This window comes from Rhyacophila brunnea, unplaced genomic scaffold, assembly GCF_057557595.1.
Source record: "Rhyacophila brunnea isolate RB1 unplaced genomic scaffold, BYU_Rbru_1.0 scaffold_11, whole genome shotgun sequence".
Classification (NCBI taxonomy): Eukaryota; Metazoa; Arthropoda; class Insecta; order Trichoptera; family Rhyacophilidae; genus Rhyacophila; species Rhyacophila brunnea.
Window position 1 is genome coordinate 26,449,541 of NW_028232763.1, and position 20,858 is coordinate 26,470,398.

Sequence of the window (20,858 nt, forward strand, 5' to 3'; positions counted from 1 at the left end):
ATAAAACAATTGAGAAATCTGTTGTATAATGTAGCATGAAAAAAAAATCAATAACTTTTAATAACAATAAAAATGAACTCACCGAAACTCCTAAAAAATTGAGATGTCCAATCTGCTGTAAGAACTCCTCAGCCATGTCTTTTCTTGTGTAATCAAAATGACCCAGACTGAAGAACGACGTAGAAGGTGTTTGATTCTTGAAATTCTTTATGGATGTTGAGTATTTGTTTCCAGTCACATTTCGTGTCTGATGCCTTCCTTCTTTTTCCGGAGCTGTGGATCCAGAGGCTGGTTTTCCAACCGACATCAGTTTTCGAGAAAAGAATGACTCCAGAGTAAGGTTTTGATATCGGGCCCAGGCTGTTTCGGCACCTCTCAGGGCTAAAGCTATTGCCCACACTGCATCGTATGTTTGCGGGGCATATCGGGAGAGAGGCACTTTCATTGACTTCATTTCAGTCATGAACATGTCGTTTGTCTGGAAACAAACAAAGATGATAATAATTAATCATGAGTATCATTATATATGTAACAATTCCAAATTCAAAACTCATTATTCTGATATCCGCCCATTTTATACGAAATTAAAAAAAAAGCAAATAAAAGAGGGTCGAAAATACTATCACTTTGATTGTAATCGTAATCATTATTTAAAAAAAAAAATCGTCAAATATTATTAAAATCAATGTTAAAAAAAAACATAATAATTAATAAATTTACTCACTAGTCCTGAGTACGAGACCATCTCTTCGCCAACGATGCTGTTATGACTCGACACCAGAATCAGCCTATCAACAGCAGACGCCAAGTTTCCTTGAGCACATTCTGAGGTGTTCTTCCACCAGGCTGGTAACGGTGGGCCTTGAAGAATCCAGGCGTAATCCGCTCCAAACATTCCTAGCTCATAAGCCTCGAAAAAATGACAAACATTATAAATTTTGGATCCCAACGTAGAAATAATATGTACTTTGGCACAGCTATAAAGTTTCAGTTGTGAAGCAAAATATTATAAAAAACTTTTAATTATTAAGTATACTGAATGTAGTAGGCAATATTTTTTTCGTAATAGGTACAATATAATATATGGACTTTGAGTTAAAATACAAAACCCGATCGCCAATAGCAACCTAATTTGGAAAGCGCTTTAGAGAATATTAATAGCCATTAGTTAAAATTTGTCGCAATTAAGTATAGTGCCTATAGCTACAGTTGGGTTTCGGGAATTTCCCGACGGGAATTTTCGAGAAATTTTCGAGATTTTCATTCCCGAATCTCGAGAATTGACATTATTAACATTTCGGGAAATCTCGGATCTCGAGAATCTTTCCTCGGGATTTGGGATTTCTTTACTATCAAATATTAATTGAAAAAAACGATTTTCTATATTTTTCTATATTTAATTTCTATTTTCTATATGAAAAAAATGAACGGAAAACACAAAACGTTCAAAGACTGATCGGGGCATTTAACACAATTAAGCCAACGTCGACTTAAAATGAGCGCAATTTTTGCAATATCACGATATTTTGTGTCTCAAAAACGTATGCGATTGTCAGATGCAGCGATTGACAGTCTGTGTTTTTTGAAATACTATTTTAATAAGTAATGTTTTGAATTATTATTGTTTCCCTTCTTCTAGTTTGTTTGTCTTCTTACATAAATAAATAAAAAAAAATATTTTTTGGAATTTGTCTGTTTTTACACTGATTTTAGGATTTTTACACTTTTTTTTTTAAATTTCCCGATATCTCGAGAATTCTCGAAAATTCTTTTCTGGAAATCCCGAATCTCGAGATTGAGATTTTCTCGGGAAATACCCAACTCTACCTATAGCATAGTGGTATATGTGCATGGGCGCGAAACCCGAGAGATGCAGGTTCGATTCCTGCTGGGTGTCTTACTTTTTCAAAAAAAAAAGATTTTTTCTATTGGTTATACTATTAACTCAGATATATCTATAGATATTTTCTCAGAAGTGTTTTCAAAATTATGTTCAATAAAATCATATATTTAAAACTATTAATTGTGTCACCAAGTTTAACGATTCTTTTATTTGATAATATATCATAATTATAATATAAGATAAATCAGAAAGTCTGCAAAGTTTTTTTGCAGATCGTCTACCTCGTAAACCATGCAATACTAATCTAGAAAATTAATCTAGAAAAAGGTTTTAGTATTCTATATTGTAAATATTATTTTTGTAATTAAAGTATTTCTTAAGTAGCCTACGTGTTAATTTCACGTATTCGTTGTGGGTTGTTACTAAAAATATATTAATTTTATGAAAGAAAGAAAGAAAAGATGATAATATTAACAACAAAACAAGAAAAAGCGGCAAAAGAAAGTAAGTGTAATGCACGTTTATTTTTGAAATTAGATATTGAACATGCTCGGACTCGTAGCCATGTGCTTTGTTTTACACGCAGGCTTACAAAATTACTGTGCTATACATAACGTTGATATTGTAGTGAATTCAGCACTACTATTAGATGAAATGAAACGAGATAGCAACATATGGGGCTTTTAATATTGGGTAATATAATAGAGACGGAAAACGGAAAATCAAAATATAGAATGTGGATTGGTTGTCTCGGTCGTTCTATTTTTAAAAAAGAAAACCGAGTTTTTACAATGTTTTATTAGCTCGTATTCTTGTTTGTCCGGTGGTTGTTTGTCCAGTACTAATCTTGCAATCGTAGTTAAACTAACTTCCCGACTAACTAGACATTTGAAATTTTTAGAATATATCAGAACACAATGCCAATGCATTCTTTTAATACGTTTAGCCATCTTTAAGCAGAATTGAATTAATTTTCAGTTAATTCTGTTTTGTATGGAAAGTTATTTCAGAAAAATCAGTAAAAAGTAAATGACTATTATTGGTTGCTAAGTGGGTCCTAGCAACGAAATTATTAATATATACATGCGTTACCATGGAAATCAAAATGAACTGTCGAAATAACATTTCAGTATTCTATATTTGTTTGTTTGTTTGTTTATTATTTACTTCATATCAAGTACAAGTTTGAGCATATTGAGCATAATAATTCAACAGAAAATTTAAAAACGTTGTATATAAAAAGTTCTTTTTATCTTGTAATTATGAATAAAATTATAACTACGATATGAAAAGTACCATACTTTAATCGATTATTATACAAACTAAAAAAAAATCCAAGTGGCAGTGTCACCTGTCAACATTCTTGGATGTCTTTCGAACACGTTAATATGTCAAACGGCGACGCTTAGCTGATGGTTTTCTTAATCCATATTTTTTGTTTGATTCTGTATTGTATATCAAATTAATTTCTTATCTAAACGCCACTTTGTTGATTTTTTAACACCTTCACTTCGATTTATCCATTTCCGAAATTTCTTCAATTTGAATTGAGCATATTCTTATAGAGATATAATTTTTAGCGTCGTGTTTCCTATTCACGACACCATACTTATTCATACCTTTCCTTTCCGTTAATCTGTCAAAAATGAATTGTAATGTGATTATGTACTCTCTATATTTGCACTGTAGTATATGTCAAACTATTACGAGAGTATCCATTGTTTTCTTTCATTTCCAGATTAAAATAAACGATTCCTTTATTTGTGTGTCAGTTTATTTTAAATTTGGAATTTGCATTTCCGCATTTTTCTCTCACCTTACCCCTTTTAATATGTCGCCTATGTGTCTAACTTTCTCCAACACATTTAGATATGTATGTAATCTGTCATGCGTTACAATCAAGAATTTTTTTATAATGTAATTATAATATTGAAGTTGTCTTTAGTATTAGTGTAATAAAAAAGTAATGTAAAACGTATAGCGTATAGCTTCTTACCTCACAAAATATTTTCGGTGCCATTTCATGAGAAAAACTTCCTATGATGATTCTCGTGTCTAATTCCTGAAAAAAATGTAACCTTAATTTGAATAGAGATTTCGTCTGCTGATTAGTTGACTAAGTGTTGTGAGCTTTCTGTTGGGTTTGCGTTTTGCTAAATGTTGCCGAATGCACACTAGCAAAATTTAATTCAGAATATTCCAGCTGCAAAACGTTATGGCAAATTTACCAGATATGTAAATATTTTCCATATCTAAATGTTTAGTTGAACGTGTTGTCCGGTTGCATATTAGCATACCGGTAAATTTATATAAATTGAAAAACGCAAAATAAAAATGTTTGAAATTTAAAAAAACGAGTGTGGGTTAGACGTTAGACGAAACAGGAGTGTAACTTTTAAAATATATTTTATAAACAGAATACACTATCAGACGAGTATCGAGGAACGCTTTGTTTTATTTTTTAAAATGACCGAACATATTATGAAATTTTATAAATGAATTCATATTTTGAATTGAACCACAGCAATGCTATAATATCTACATGTTATTTATGTATCTATATTACAAAAGCTCGGACGATTATCGTGAGCTAAGAATATTTTTCCAAAGTACTGACTGGAAAAATAGCAAAACAAAATATTTCCCCCAATTTACTGATTTCAATTGACTTGAAATTGAAATAATTGGACCTTGTAAAGAAGTTGTGTGTACTTTTGGGGTCCACAAGCTGATGTGGATCTTAACTACCGCACAAAAAGGTTTAGTAACATTTTGTATACAAGAAATGGATGTTAGCCATTTGCTCGACGTATCAGATCCATGCTCTCGGTTCAAATATGCATTGATAAATAAATATATGAATTTAAAGAACCAAGTACTCCAAACTGTAGATTACTCCATACATTCACCCAACCAATTCTATCCTTGCACTGGATTAAATACAATATAATAAAAAAACGAATTCAGTAGACATGCTAATTTACGAGAATTAATTTATTGGGTCGTATTGAAATGAATTTTGCATTATAAAATTACACTTCATAGTTGAAAATAGTTTAAATTTAAATAGTAAAATAACAGCAAAAATAGACCAGCGGGCCTAATAATTGTTAACTAAAAAAATGTGACATTATAAAATATTACATTTTAAGTCGACATTAATTGAATGCGCAAAGAAAGACCCGCCTCTATGATGGTGACGCATATACCATGTGTTTACATACAATTCTACAACATATTCTGTGATCATAATAACACCCTTGATCGCCGAGCGGTAGCGAGTCGGCTAACAAAGTCGTGGGTCTTGGGTTCAATTCCCGGATACGGTCAGTGAACATATTGATTTTTCAATATGTGTTTGAACCCAGAGCATGAACCTAAAAGCAAGTGGCTAACATATATTTCTCATAAAATAAAAATGAGTCAAGAAACCTCTTCGTGAGGCGGCCTAGGTATATAGGATTGTAGATCCAATTGAAAAAAATAATATGCAATAGCTACATACTGTTAGTTCATAATTTTCCTAATTTTGGTCCCTTCATAAGGTTAGTGTTATGAAAACTTGTTTTTATTTCATTTTAATATTTTTGCTATTAAAATATAAATAATATTAAAAATGTTTGACAACCATTTAAAGTCTACATAAATGTAAAACAGTTACCCGTAAAAGTTTGAGTTGCTCTTTGAAGTCTGTCTCAGCGAAAGTGATGGTCGCAGCACAGGTGATGTTGGCCTGCTCCAATTCTGTGACGAGATCGTTCACCGCCAGGCTGTAGACTTCTTCGTTTTGAGATAGAGCAGTAACCGTATCCCATCCGAATCTCCTGCGATAATAAATATAAAGTGGTCAGTAAACGTCATCCAGTTACAAATATTGAGGGTGAGTTTTGTGGAAATACGCGGCAGTGAAACGTTTGGGTCTGAGAAAAATGAAAGAAGTTAGCGGAGGGGAGGTCTCAATGCAGTAGATGATTTACCCCGGCAGATGAAAATGAGATCTAATTAAGAATAATCAAAAAGTATGAATAGCTTGATTGGAATATTACTTAATACTTTTTGAATTTTTATTTTCTGTTACGTACATGTCAGAATCTATACACATTAATAATTTTGTACAAAATCACGTGTTGTGGCGATTTTCAATACAACTACATTACGAAATTATATATACTAATAACACTTAATTACATTAACGAATAAGACGTATATTATATCGTCGTGTTGGTGTAATTGGAATACCATAAATATACTATTTTTGATAATGATCAATCAGGTACAAATGAAAAGTTACTGCACGGGAATGTATGTGTTCATGTAGTTCTATTTGATATTATGGATTTACATGAAAATAAATCCGTGTAGTAACATTGTTTTTTGTCTCAATCAAAATCTATTTTTTGAAGCACTCCAGCACTCGAAATGGATCAGGGCGGAACGGAGCTCAATTCCGGTTCGCTGAATATCGCTACGTTTTGTTAAAAATAATAATTGCTTTACATTTACTTTACACATTGTTTCTTAAAATATGAAACTTGTCTGACGTATGATAAAAAGATAATATTGACAACGTTTTCCTACATGTTATGTGTTATTTTGCTACAAATGTTTTTTACGTGATTTGATTTTTGCCTGCACAAGCTTGAGTAGATTAAAATGCAAAGTAAGAAGTATAAAGACATTTGTTGAATTTATTCGTTCAATGTAACTATATAACAAAAAAAAAATCGGTGTGTGTACTTATGTACGCGCGTTAGAAGTTATATTTCTTTGGCGTAAAAAAACAAAAACAAAACTTGTGATCAACTAAATTCTTTGACAAGCTCTTAATTATCTTGTTAAATTTCACACTCAAGAAAAAGGACCGTTTATTGGAACGCCGTTGGTTTATTTCTATACACCTCTAACGTTTAATCGTTTGTTTTATTTCTATACACTTTAACTTATATTACTAAATTATATAATGATTTATCGTTGTTTTTATTTTTAAAGTAACAACTGCCACCATGACGTTTAATAGTTTGTTTACGTAAGGATTTGCAAATGGCCGGCAATAATAAATTCGCTGCCTAGGCAATGGAACAATTCTAAACTATAATATTATACTGTATAATCATCACGATTGCAGTATCATACTGTGGCGTAAAGGTAGTGCGTTCGGCTGATAACCGAACAATCGGTGGTTCGAATCCAATCGAGTGCGTTTTTTTTCGTGTGAAAAAATAAATTATGTGTCACATGTCACACGCCAAAAATACACTCTGACCTGAGTTCCCAAACACGCCAAAAGAAGTATAACTTAAAAAATGAAACACATTTTAATAAATTTGAAAAATTATCGAGCGCTTCAGTTAATAAAATTGACCATATTGAGTACTGGAAATTTATTCAATTAAATGTGAGAAATCAGTTAAATATATTCGAATGTAATTTTAAATATACGTTCATTTTATTTTACAGAATCATTGGAAGGCATTGCACATCTTTTCCCGCCATTCAATTTACCGATAGGCCGTAACGTATGTAAAGGACCGGATAGACTTTTCAAATTTAATATTCATACTAGTATTAGAAGTGGCACGGTGTATCATGTTATATAGGTATATTTTGTATATCAGCGATCTATCCTAAGCATAAATTTCCCTATATATGAGATACGTGCTTTAAATACAGATATCTAAAATACTACAGGTGTATTTAACTGGAGTAACACACTGATGTTGACTGGTATGGTAGGTAACGCCGCTGCTTTATTCAGTAAAGTAGGGATGGTCAACCTTATTGACTATTATACAACATAGGCGACTAGATTATAAAACACAAGCTATTTATAATACGGTAGTTAAAACAGACATAGATTTTTGAAGTTATACTTCTTTTGGCGCGTTTGGGAAATCAGATGAAACACAATATAATTTATTTTTTCACACCATTCGATTCGAACCAACGATTGTTCGGTTATCAGCCGAACGCACAACCATTACACCACAGAATGATACTGCAATCGTGATGATTATACAGTATAATATTATAGTTTAGAATTGTTCCGATGCTAGGCAGCGAATTTATTATTGTCGGCCATTTGCAATTACTTACGTAAACAAACTATTAAACGTCATAGTGGCAGTAGTTACTTTAAACAATAAATATTTATATAATTTAGTAATATAAGTTAAAATGTATAGAAATAAACCAACGGCCTTCCAATAAGTGGTCCCTTTTCTTGAGTATGTAATTTAACAAGATAATTAAGAGCTAGTCAAATAATCTAGTTTATCACAAGTTTTGTTTTTGTTTTGTTACGCCAAAGAAGTATAACTTCTAACACGCGTACATAAGTACACACACCGTTTTTTTTCTGTTGTATTTTGATTTTGAAGGACGTTTCTTTACTTATACTGGCTAAAGTTCGAATTACAATATCAAGCTGATCGTGTGCGCTGATCGCCATCGATCGAAAAATATTATTTTGGGTTGTTCCGTGCAGTCGTAACTAAAATATAATAATCCTTATTTTTGCGCATATCACAATTATTGATGATCGTGACACAACTGTGACAGGTCGTCAATTGAGTCATGAGAGAAAAATAGGAATTACAGACCGACAAAATTATCTGTAGAATGGCCAAAAATGGAACTACGAAATACCATAGGACGCCATTTTGACAATTTCATTTGAATGTCAGATTTTGTTCAGTTACGAGTCTTGACTGGGTAGTTTTCGACAGTGGCCCCCATCCGATTCTTCAGATAAGTTTGTAGGTCTGTAATATATTTTGGTCACGACTCCAGTGAACGATCCAAAGTGATATTTCACGGTTGGAGGATACCCATACCGACTCAGACGATCACGATCGGCGTAAGATTCTGCCAGTGTAATTCGGCCTTAACGAGTATGTTTTTGTCGTGTATTAAAATTATAATAATCTTATGTAGATACTCGAAATATGCATCTTATTCAAGTATACACAATACAAGATTTTTCTAATTTTGACAAATACAATATATCAAATTATTTTACAACGTTTTTATAACTCGTATTCTTATTTGTCCCGTGGTTGTTTATCTAGTACAAATCTTTCAATCGATTTTTAACTAACTTTCCGACTAGCTAGACATTTGAAACTTTTATAATATATCAGAACACGATGCCAATGCATTCTTTTAATACTTTTAGCCATCTTTAAGTAGAATTGAATTCATTTTCAGTTAATTCTGTCTTGTATGAAAAGTTATTTCAGAATAAATCCGTAATCCAATCCACTATTATTGGTTGCTAAGTGGGTGGTCCTTGCAACTAAATTATTAATATGTACGTGCGTTACTATGGAAATCAAAATGACATTTCAGTATTCTAGATTTGTTTGTTTGTTTTTTATTTACTTCATATATATTGAGCATAATAATTCAACAGAAAATTTAAAAACGTTGTAGTTATATAAAAAGTTCTTTTTATCTTGTAATTATTTCTTATTATCTCACGGTAAAAATAATCAAGACAGTTATAAAATGTGATTACTACCCTGGTTAAAATATCATGTGTGTACTGAATGTATAAATATATATGTTGGCTACCCTTTAAACGTGTTATGTCCCTAAATGTTACTCAGTATTGATTCACAAAGAGAAATTCAATAATTTTATCGCTGTAGTCTGTTTTTTAGAGATCAAATAAACTATTTAAAAAGTCTGGTTTTGATCAGATACATCATTGAAATTAAAATAAATACTATTGAAGAATAAAACAGATTTTCAGTTGAAATTGAAAAGGTTTCATATTCTTTCATAAACAAGCGTCGAGTTAGAATGTTGCCAAGGTATAATAATTATTATCGATCAATGAGCACCGTCAAGGTCAAACGATCTGGTTAATTTGAATACTTACTAATAATTGTTTAAGCATTAAGACCTTTGTTATTAAATTATACTCCCCGAATTCAATGACTTACGACCTTATTGTACATTCGAAGAGCTGTGATGAAAACATTTACAAAAGAGATTTAATAACATTGTTAATGAAGTAAAAGGCGACGAACGAAAGGCGTATCTACCCCATTATGATTAATTTTGGTAGATATTAAATATAAGGGAGAAATAGTAGAATGATTTTTCATATTGTCTTCTGCTTACTGGTTTATTTCAAAATAAATCATTTCCATTTCGCCCCTTTCAATATATAAAGGAGTAGTGGTGCTATATTATTGTTAATTTATTTATTGAAGATATAAATATAAGATAAGATATAAGATAAATATTATATAAATATATACATTTTAAAGAATTTTATATCTAAAAATATTACGAACAAACATAACTATTTTTTACATGAAAAAATAATGGTTATAATTTAAAAAAAATCCATTACTTACTTATAATTTATTTGTTTGTTCGTTCGTATGTTCGTTTGTACGTTCGTTCATTCGTTCGTTCATTATTTCATTCGTTCATTCGTTTATGCTTTCAATAACGTATATCTCGGAAACTGTTGGGAATTCGACAAATATGTATAGAAATAATTTTATAGTAAATTTAATTAGCTTTCATTTTTTTTCTTCATGCACCGTTTCCGAGAAATAAGCGAAAAAGCAAAAAATGGGACCATTTAAAAATTCTCGCATATTCCATGCACTCTACACCCATCTTTTGAGTACTCATTGATTGGACTAAAATGATAACTTTAGAGATAAAAAAATAAAGAATGAAATAAAAGTTTCTAAACGAAACTACCAAAAAGAAACGAAATACATCACTAAAAATGTTTACGTATCTAGAAAGCGCATCGGCCAACTGGGAAACCCTCGATATCGGTGCCTGATAAGCCTGACCCGAGGAAATAGTTTTCATTTAGGGTAGGTCATGGTTGCGATGACGCATATAATTGGCGGATGCATACAAATTCAAATTTTCAAGAACACCCGGATTTGAAACCATACCACGTGAGAGCAGGGAAAAATGTTTTAATAGTAGAAGTGAACGACGGGACATCAAGAGAATGAAAAGCGAGCACGCTTTGAACATATAGTCGGAAAGTACTCATATGAGAAATTATTAAAAGGAAAATAGACGTTAAAATAAAGATGTCGAAGAAATTTTTTTGGACGCGCACTTTAAAGCGAGTTTCTAAGAAACGTCACAAGGACTCCAGATAATAGAACTAGCAGAGCGTACTAGAGACACTTGGATCTTTGAATGGCAATTCATTGAAAATCCGATTTAAATTAGTACATATATACATATTGTATGACTATTTTTGTCATAAAAGTAGTTGAGTTCTTTCAAAGTTCATACTTTTTTTGAATAGTTCATGATTTTATTGTTTTAAATATTTAATTAAAAAAAAAAAAACGATTTTTCTAACTATAACTTGATTTTAATTACATCGAATTGATCTTCGGTATTGTGGCCTTAATGAAGATACATATTTAATTAATATTTATCATACTCAATTTCGAAGAATCCATTATTTGTACTCAATGAAATAAATGAAACTTAATATATTATTAGTATATCAATTGTTCTTTTTTTACAATTTATTACACCCTAAATGTAATTCTATTGAAAGTTATGAAAAAATAATACTGACTGATTATTTATTGCCGGTGGCAAAATACTATATATATATTTAGAGATCAAGGAGCTGGAGGTGATAAAGACAACAGTGGTGTAGATCAATGTTTCATAACCTTTTTGCATCCGCGGACCACAAAAAAATCAAAACAATATTTTGTGGACCACCAATATTGGAATAAAATAATAAATATTTACATTTATTAACACTATTTTTGAAAGATATCCGATTCTATGTCATTGCCTGTAATAAAAACGCTGATGCTAGATGAAGCAATCGATAGTTAAATGACTTGTTGATTTTACGTTGTCGTAATTCATGCTGACACGGCTTAACGTTATTGACCGCTATACCACATTCAGCGGCCTAAAAGTGCGCCAGGAAGAGTTATTTGGTTTGGTAGTTAGTGAAACATATAATACGACGATCGGCGACCCATTTTTTTTCTTCAAATTAATCTCATATAAAGTTACGGATTGTCACTGATGGCCTTTTGGCTTAGCGAGGACTTCAAGTTGGCGCTCGGTATTGCAAATTGTTGTGCTAAGCGAAGTGTAAGTCACGTCAGTTGCATAAACACTACAGTTTGATGATAATTATTACAGTACACTTTGCCAAACGCTCGGATAGAGCTAAGATGCAAGTTGTATAACGGATAATGCAATTACACATTAGTTTCTTAGTTATATTAACGCTAGTGTTTGTATAAACAAGTCAAAGAAGTAACACATCTAATGGTGAGAATGAAACTTCTTTGTTAACGCAGTAGTTTGAATGTGAATGTTCTGTGAATATAAAATATATTTTGAGAAGCATTTTTGCTTGATTAAATGTATCTATATTTTAGAAAGAAAGAATTTTGCAAAAAACAAGTTCGATACGTGGTATCAGTAGTAACAATATAAATACATATATATATATATTATATCTTAAGTAGAAAATCGAATATTGTACTAATTGATGTACGTTTTGTGATATTCCATTCAAATTGTTTTCACCAATTTGTACGAGTATTTCGCCTTTTGACTTCTCATACACTATGAAATATTCAACTGGTACAGATTAGTTATTTTCTGTTATTTATGTCTGTTTATGCTGAGACCACCCGAAGGGGCTTGTAATATTATCATTATACTATTATTGTGCATAAAATATCACCCACATAAGTTAATATTTTAATTACATGAATAATAATAAAAATAAATAAAATATAAAAGTTAATTAAATTACGCCACTGTTGTGCGAAGGGAAGAAGATGGGTGAACATAATTCACACTCTCTGTTTATGAAAATAGATTAAAAGTAGCAAACGTTCTGTTTGGGTTTTTGACAGTTAGTTTTCATAATCTGTCATAATGATCGTTCTAAAAACAGGTTTATAGACCGAAACAGCTGTCAAATTAAGGCTATATCTGGCAAGGACCTCGTTGCCGGGATTTTTCTCGACATCGCGGGCGCGTTTGATACTGCGTGGTGGCCCTTGGTTCTGGCAAAGCTTCGGCTGAGACAGATCCCCGGGGACCTCTTTGCATTGGTTCAAAGCTACTTCAGCAATAGGGAGATAACCTACGACGCCGGCCTCAGCCTGATTCACAGGAGGACCACCATGGGGTGTCCTCAGGGCTCCGTCCTGGGACCCCTTTTGTGGAACATACTGTTTGACGACGTTCTGTCCCTGCCACTGCCTCCGGGCTGCACGCTCGTTGCGTACGCCAACGACTTGCTCCTGCTTGTTGGGGAGACGAGCCGACCGGCACTTGAGGGTGCAGCCACGGACGCTTTGGGCAGAATCCTCAATTGGGGGTTGCTGAACAAGCTGACCTTTGCCCCGAGCAAGATGGAAGCTTTCCTCCTCAGGGGTAGTTCTCGGGTCAACACAACTCGACGGCCGCCCACGGTTTGTTTTGGCCAGACTTCAGTGCGTTTCTCCGAAAGGGTTACGTATCTGGGAGTAATTCTTGATGACAAGCTGTCTTTCGTTCACCACGCCAGGACGGCCGTATCTAAGGCCAATTCGACCTATCAGAAAATGGCCCGAATGGCGGGCAGCAATTGACTTCGCACTGGATTAGCCAGTTCCTCACCAGCCATGGCAACTTCGCCGTCAGACTCCACGAGTTTGGCTTGATAGTAGATGGGCCGGGTTGTACCTGCGAGCATAACCACCACGATGTTGAACACATCCTCTGGGATTGCCCGCTTATGGAACTCGAACGAGCGGAGCTGTTTGCCAGGGTCCGTCCTCACACGGGCCCAATTGGTCATGGAGATCTGATAGCAACCGAGGCCAACTTTGCGGCATTCGAGAAATTTGCAGCGTCGTATGGGGAGCGGGATAATCCCGACTCTTCTGTAGACTCATCCATTTCAATTCGTGACACTTCAGACACGTTTAAAGCGTCATAGAAAGCGGCCGTGCATATCCACGGTTGTGCATATATGACGGGTGGTGGTGGGCACTTTAACGTATGTTATACAATAATAATATATTCATTGACATGTTTTCTTTTTCAAGTAAATGCGTAACGTTTTAGTCATCTTTACACGATTTAAGAATTAATACCCCCGTCGCCATCACAAAACAAATTGACGTATTCACACCTCGACGTTCACTCTCCGACTGCCAGCGAGTCCAAAATTTCGTCGCGCCTATTGTTGAAAATTATTTGCCGTTTCACTGAAGTATCGTCTTAAGTAACTCAAATATATTAACAAAAAAAATGTTTTCAAAGCTATTATAATATAGTATTACGTAAATGACAATTTATTAAATTAATATTTAACAAAACATACCTTTTTATATATTGACATTGTCAAGCAGAAATAATAAGCAGGTATTTTAAAAACTCTCATTTATCAGTAAAGTATAGCCTTTGTAAAACCAACATGAAATAATATTATTTGAAGTGTATGCCTTTGTAAGAGGTGTTTTGGGCCAGTCAACGTTAATATAAAATTTCTGGTTTATTATGCTAATCATCCGCTAACTAAGCCTTAGTTTTGTCCTTAATTTACATAATACTGAAACACCTGCCGCAGGTGAGAAGGAAAAATATTAATTAAGGTTGAAAGGCAAGGAAACCAACCTGATGAAGGCAATCCTGGCGGGGTTGTGCGAGGAATCTGGAGCCACGGTGCGGTAGAAGAGGGGAAACTCGTTGCGGTCGCTCAGCGCGGGGGAGGTCGACCCGAAAGATACCTGTGAATATCATAAATACAAATTAAGAATTTATTTAAATAATAAAATAGTCGCTTAAAGTTTTTTAAAACTTAGACAAGTATAATTTTAGAAGCCATCAACAGGAAACGTACTTATTCCCGATTATCAAATAATTATTTCTATATACCTACACTTATACAACATTTGAATTTAGAACTCGTGTTTATTATATATCTTCCAAAAATTTACATCACTACTTAGTGCCTAATGCATAGTCAAACTAAAGTGCCTTTATATTACTCCACCGGCGTCGGCGACTTAGAGGACGCGAAGAAAACAAATTATGTTATTATTATTATTATTCTCATTAAAAAAATATTTTCGTTAAGGATAACTTAGCGTTGACATCTCTGCATTTGACCTTTAGTATTTACTCGTACATAAATATATTATTATGATTTTTGGCAAGCACTCGAAAACGAAAAAAATATAATTGGAATACTTAGGGGTCGAGAAACATAACTCAAGTAAACAATAGTTCTATTTACACAAATTAATTAATACTTATTGTTGCGTAGATTTTAAATATAGTATAGTTATAACCAGCTGTGATTTTCTTTGACGCACATGATGGAACCGATTCGTCAGAATATTAGAGGATATTATATTATTAGGATTACTTATTAGGATTATTAGGATACTATTAAGATTAGGATATTATATTAGAGAATATTAGAGATTAATACAGAGGTCTTGTTCTCACAGATTGAGTACTTCTAAAATATTACCCGAAGTAAAACAAAATCCCTTCAACTAATATCAGAAAAGCCTATAACATAACCATTCAAACACATACGCACCTATACACAAAAATATAAACCACTATTATTACGTATCACCACTGTCATCTTCAATAATATATATAATGTTTTTAAGTTACGGGATGTAATTCTAGGAAACGGATACATTGATGTTATTTTTACTAGGCACGTTGATAATTGAAATTTATTATTTTTATTTAATTTTTTATCGTCAATATCAGTTAGTGTCTCGGGCCTCCACGTCCCTAAACACGTCACTGGTTACAACGTAAATAATAATGTATGTTCACTTAAGGCTATACCTCAGCTGAGGCATGGTCTAAAAAGATCGTGACTAGGCGATGCGCGGATTGTGCAAATGACGCGAGCAGGACGAAATATAATTTGTCATAAAAATTCAACATGCGTCCTTCTTATGTTATGTTTATTATTATATTCGTAATAATAATAGTATATTCATTGACATGTTTTCTTTTTCAAGTACATGCTGAACGTTTTTTATTCATCTTTACACGATTTAAGAATATATTCCCCCGACGTCATCACAAAACAAATTGACGTGCAAACACGTCGACTATCGCTCTCCGAATGGCAACGCGGCCGAAATTTCGTTCTACATACAGTTGAAAATTATTTGCCGTTTCACTTATGTACGCTCATACAAATTCATGGATATGAATAAATTTGAAATTGGAACACACGTTTATTATTTATATATCAAAATTAACAATTTATTAATTAAATGTATTTTGTTTACTCCCATTTTAAATTCACATTTTGATTGAAATTTCATCAAACCTTCTATAGTTTGTATAGGACACGCCTTGTATTCGTATGGTAAATATATATCTACCAGTTTCCACGTTATCCAGAAGGATTAGTGTATGGTTATCCTTCAGGGTTAGGTAACACTTATAATAACTAATTTCAAGTTATGTTACGTATGTATGATTATGATATATAGCAGGGGTGGCCACACTTTTTTTCTTCTAGGATCGACTCTTTGATAAAATTATTTGTGGCGATCGACTGTTATCGCTTGTAATTATATCATGCGAGAACAATAAAGCCCCAATTTTTATAATTCAAATATGTATTTATGTATTTTGAAAACAGATATTTTATACATATAAAAATAACGATACGAAAAAATCGAATTAACGACAATAATATTATTCTAATGGATTTAAGTTTTGTACTATTCCATTTAAGTCCCAGGTCGCAACCCGAAACCCGCGACCCGGGTAGCAAAAAAACGACTCAAACGGAATAGTACAAAATTTAAATCCACTAGAATTTAATTTAAAATTCCATCAAGTACATTCGGTCGATAGTATTAATATAATAATATAAATATTATGTATTTCACGTCTAAAAAAATAAGTACCTACACATTAACTGTAATTTCGACATAGTTACACAATTTACCTGTATATCGAATATTATAAATCTTAAAATTTATTTTTTATTTTGATCCGAAACTTTGCATTGCATATTTTCAGCAAATTTGTCGTATTGTACGTGATATGAAGTTACCGCTAGACGTAAGCACGCAGTCAAATTATCATTAATCAATCGTGATCGATGCTTCGCTTTGATTGCATTCATTGAAGAGAAAGCCGATTTGCACAGATATGTAGAACCAAAAAAGCAAGTTAAATATGCTGCAACTTTCCAAAGATGTTGGCTCTAAAAATTATCAAGACTTAAAGCTCTGGCTTTCAGGACCACATCGCATTTTAGTGTCAATATTTCTCCTACAAGTGCGGTAAGGTATGTTGAATCAGTATATAATAAAACACTAATTTTTATGGGTATTTATTCCGCGTTTATACTATCATTAAATGGGAACGACACAAATGTAGCAACATCTTCTAATCTAGAAAAATACTTAAATCTCACGTCAAACTCCGTAAGCAACGTTGATATGTGATTAAAATACTGACTAACCATTATATTTTGCATATTTTTACACTCGGACCTCATATTATGATATTCTTTAAAATCACATTCCTTTAGTTGTTGTTCATACAGTGAACGTTAGGTTTTAAATGTATTCACTGCACTAATCTAATCAGGGTCTAGGACGATTTGGCACCGGGAAAACTGGACGCCACGCAATTCGAAAATAAATAGACGTTAGTACTTATACGTACCTTTAAAAAATATATTTAATATTATTGTTTATATTATGATTTAATAGTTGGTGAGAATTTAAATGTGCACTCGTAAATTTAATAATGATTTAATCGTCCATATGTTTAAGTTCCAACGAAAAAATAGTTTTTATTTTTATATAAAGCCTTAGGCATGGTAATTCTCAATCCGTAATAAAAAAACATTATGTTAAGAGTGAAATGAATTAAAACTACGAAGTAGTAGATAGAAACTGAATAAAATTCATCGTCTACGTTCTGTTTACATGTCTACGATAGTGCGGCGTCCAATTTTTCTGGCGTCCAGTTATCCCATTCCCTCAAATCAGTGGTAAAACTGTTAATAATTTTCCTGAAGCAGACATATCTTCAAAAACCAATCGAATAAAAACGAATAGTTGTGCAATAATACAATATATTAATATGTCCGCGATCGACGCACTGGCCATCCCTGATATATAAGAATATAATTATATAGGTAGTACGTAAAAAATATAGATTTTCATGCGTTATCTACTAATGATCCTCATTTTATAATTGTTTCAAAATGTCGAGTAGACCAACTACAATGTACGAAGAAATAACATACTACTCAGTGTATATTTAAATGGCTACTATTCCTAGCATTGTTCAAGCATATTATTATACTTATACTTTATATCAGCATAAATCATTTAGTTAGCTAGTGCGACATAATAATATATCTTCATATATTTCACTATTTTCTCTTCCTATACATATTTTCCACTCCAAGGTTTAACAGATGCTGCTTGCTTTTACATACCATATCCATATAAAACCACGCTTTCGAGATTGATGTACTATATATTATTCTACTACGAAAGCTGGTCCTTGTATTTCCTTTTCAACTGAAGAGGACTGATTATCAATGTGAATAGTTTATTTGAAAAAATCTTTATGATTTTATAGCAGTTTAGCCGGACGTTTGATAATATAAAAAAAACTGTTTGCCTTTTTTCGACAAATTATTCATGATTATTCATATAATAAGCTCGTAACTCATTCAGTAATAATTAATTAATTAGCAGAAACATAATAATTATGTAAGAGAGTAAAATGCTGATCGTTGTTGTTCTTCATAATACGAATGACTAATGAGGTTATATTAAATGCGTTTTTCAATAGTGGTCCTGAATAGCTTTAATAAGAACATGTTTGCGTCGATTTTTCCCCCAAATATATATATAAGATTTTACTGCAAAAGGGTCCCGCGCTTAAAATGTTTTATACAAACTCTAAGAATTGCAATACCTAATGCAGCGATTTCCAAACTGGGAGGCGCGGAGTGTTGCAAAGGGAGCGCGAAAAGTTTAACACAAATGTTGCCACAGGTTTGCAGTTTGCAAATGCATAGTTTATAAAGAACCTGGGGCCCGGGCATAACAGACATCACAAATTTATTCAAATAGTTTTAAAAAAGTCGCCTGCAGCGCTACTTTGTTTCAAAACTGTTAAATATTTTAAATATGTAGTAGTGCATTGCAATTTGATGTGATACCTATATGATGATTGCTAGAGGTACTTAAATGATAACTGCCGTGTATAATTTAGGAAACACTACTTTAGAGCACCACACTGCCCTTAACCTCAGCGATAGGTAGGTGGGCCCGCCAAATATTTTGGCCTGGGGGCCCGTTTCAGGATGTGGGGCCCATGGTAGAATCCATTTGTCAATGAACGATGATGAATTTGGATTGACTACTATTGAAAAGGAAAAAAATGATAGAATTATCATGCGATAATTCATTGAAACAAAAGCACTAGTTCAATTTTGATTGAATCGAAGTGAAGAATAATATAATACTTTGTCAAGAAAAGCAATGCAAGTTGTAAGCAAAGTAGGTACAGACAGCTATACCATTCGTAACATCATATTTTTACGCGAAACGGGATTTTCTGCATTAGCTGCAATGAAATCCAAATATCGACCCCGTTTAGTAGATAAAGAGCACTTTGTGCTGAGAAACAAGCACATCAATTGCATGAAAAACAAATTAATTTAAAAATGAATATAATAAAAGTAATTAGTAAAATCTTAATACGTACTTAATTAAGCTTTTTTTCTTTGTTGTTTGTATTGGCTATTGAAAAAGGTGTCTGTATTATTTAATGAAATAAAGGGGGGAAGCGCCAAGATTAGATTTTTTTAAAAAGGAGGCGTAGTAACATAAAGTTTGGAAACCACTGACCTAATGAATATATCAATACCGGTATTTCGGTATTTCTTATTGAATACCGGTATTAACGGTATTCGTCAAAATATTAAAACGCTATTGTATTTATCAATCTAAAGTATTATGTTGACCTTTATAAATATTGTATGGATCGTAATATTTTAGAACTGTACCAGGAAAATCGGCTGTACTTACCAACATTGGATCAATATTTATAAAATAACTGGAAATATTTGTCACGAATATTTATTTTTCGAAATATGTTAATCTATCGCGACAATTCTATATTTAAATGTATTTGAGGGATTTTGTTTTAAATTTATAATATAACTTTTGTTGGCTTAAGTCAATAGATTTTCGTTTTGGCAGCATAAAATTTATACACTAAATTTAATAACAATATAGTATGTAGTAAGTAATGAAAACATAACATTTAATTAATTTTAGAAAAACATAATCGTGTATGCTTTCTTAATAGCGAAAATATCGGTATTTTGGATTTTTGAAACCGGTATTTCATATAATAATTTAATACCGGTTTTAAAATACCGATAAAATAAATAAATGTCTACCGTTTCATTTTTTTTATTGTAGCTCACTTAGGCCCTACATAGTGAGGAAATTGGTCCAGGAATAAGACCAGAGACTGTCTACTACATTATAATTGTCACGTAATTGAGTCCCATCTTAGCTATCTTTTGGCAGGTAAAGTACACGTTTTATAACATTGCACCTTGTTGCACTTTTACTATATACAGATACGATTATTTGCCTAATTATCTCGCATAAAATTAGATCAAATGATATTTACTTGTTTTCATATAACATATTATGCGGTAATATATAAATAGATAGATAATATATGCAAAAAAATATTTTTGGAATATATTACACCATTTTCATCCTAGAGCCGGAGTGCAAAGTTATGAAGTATAATACTCTATGCCGTGAAGACTCGTATCCGGAAATTTGTACGTAAACAGTTCACCGCAGGACACTTAATCGTACGCCGCAGTATGTGGAACATGAGTTCGTGTAACATTTAATCAAATGACGATTCTTCGTTGAACATTTCACCGTGTACCTAGTATATTTGTACGTATGTTACAACATGTGGC

At 32.5% G+C, this 20,858-nt stretch overlaps 1 protein-coding gene across 1 annotated transcript in view; it reads right to left on the bottom strand.

The window, feature by feature from the left end:
* GABA-B-R3 (gamma-aminobutyric acid type B receptor subunit 3) overlaps positions 1 to 20,858 on the bottom strand; it is a 61,163-nt gene that overhangs the window by 37,633 nt on the left and 2,672 nt on the right. Inside the window, exons 2-6 of the mRNA XM_085960206.1 lie at positions 14,495 to 14,607; positions 5,505 to 5,667; positions 3,840 to 3,905; positions 725 to 910; positions 83 to 478 (exon numbers count right to left, since the gene is read on the bottom strand). Of these exons, the coding sequence (XP_085816332.1) occupies positions 83 to 478; positions 725 to 910; positions 3,840 to 3,905; positions 5,505 to 5,667; positions 14,495 to 14,607 (924 nt within the window). The remainder of the gene's footprint in view (positions 1 to 82; positions 479 to 724; positions 911 to 3,839; positions 3,906 to 5,504; positions 5,668 to 14,494; positions 14,608 to 20,858) is intronic.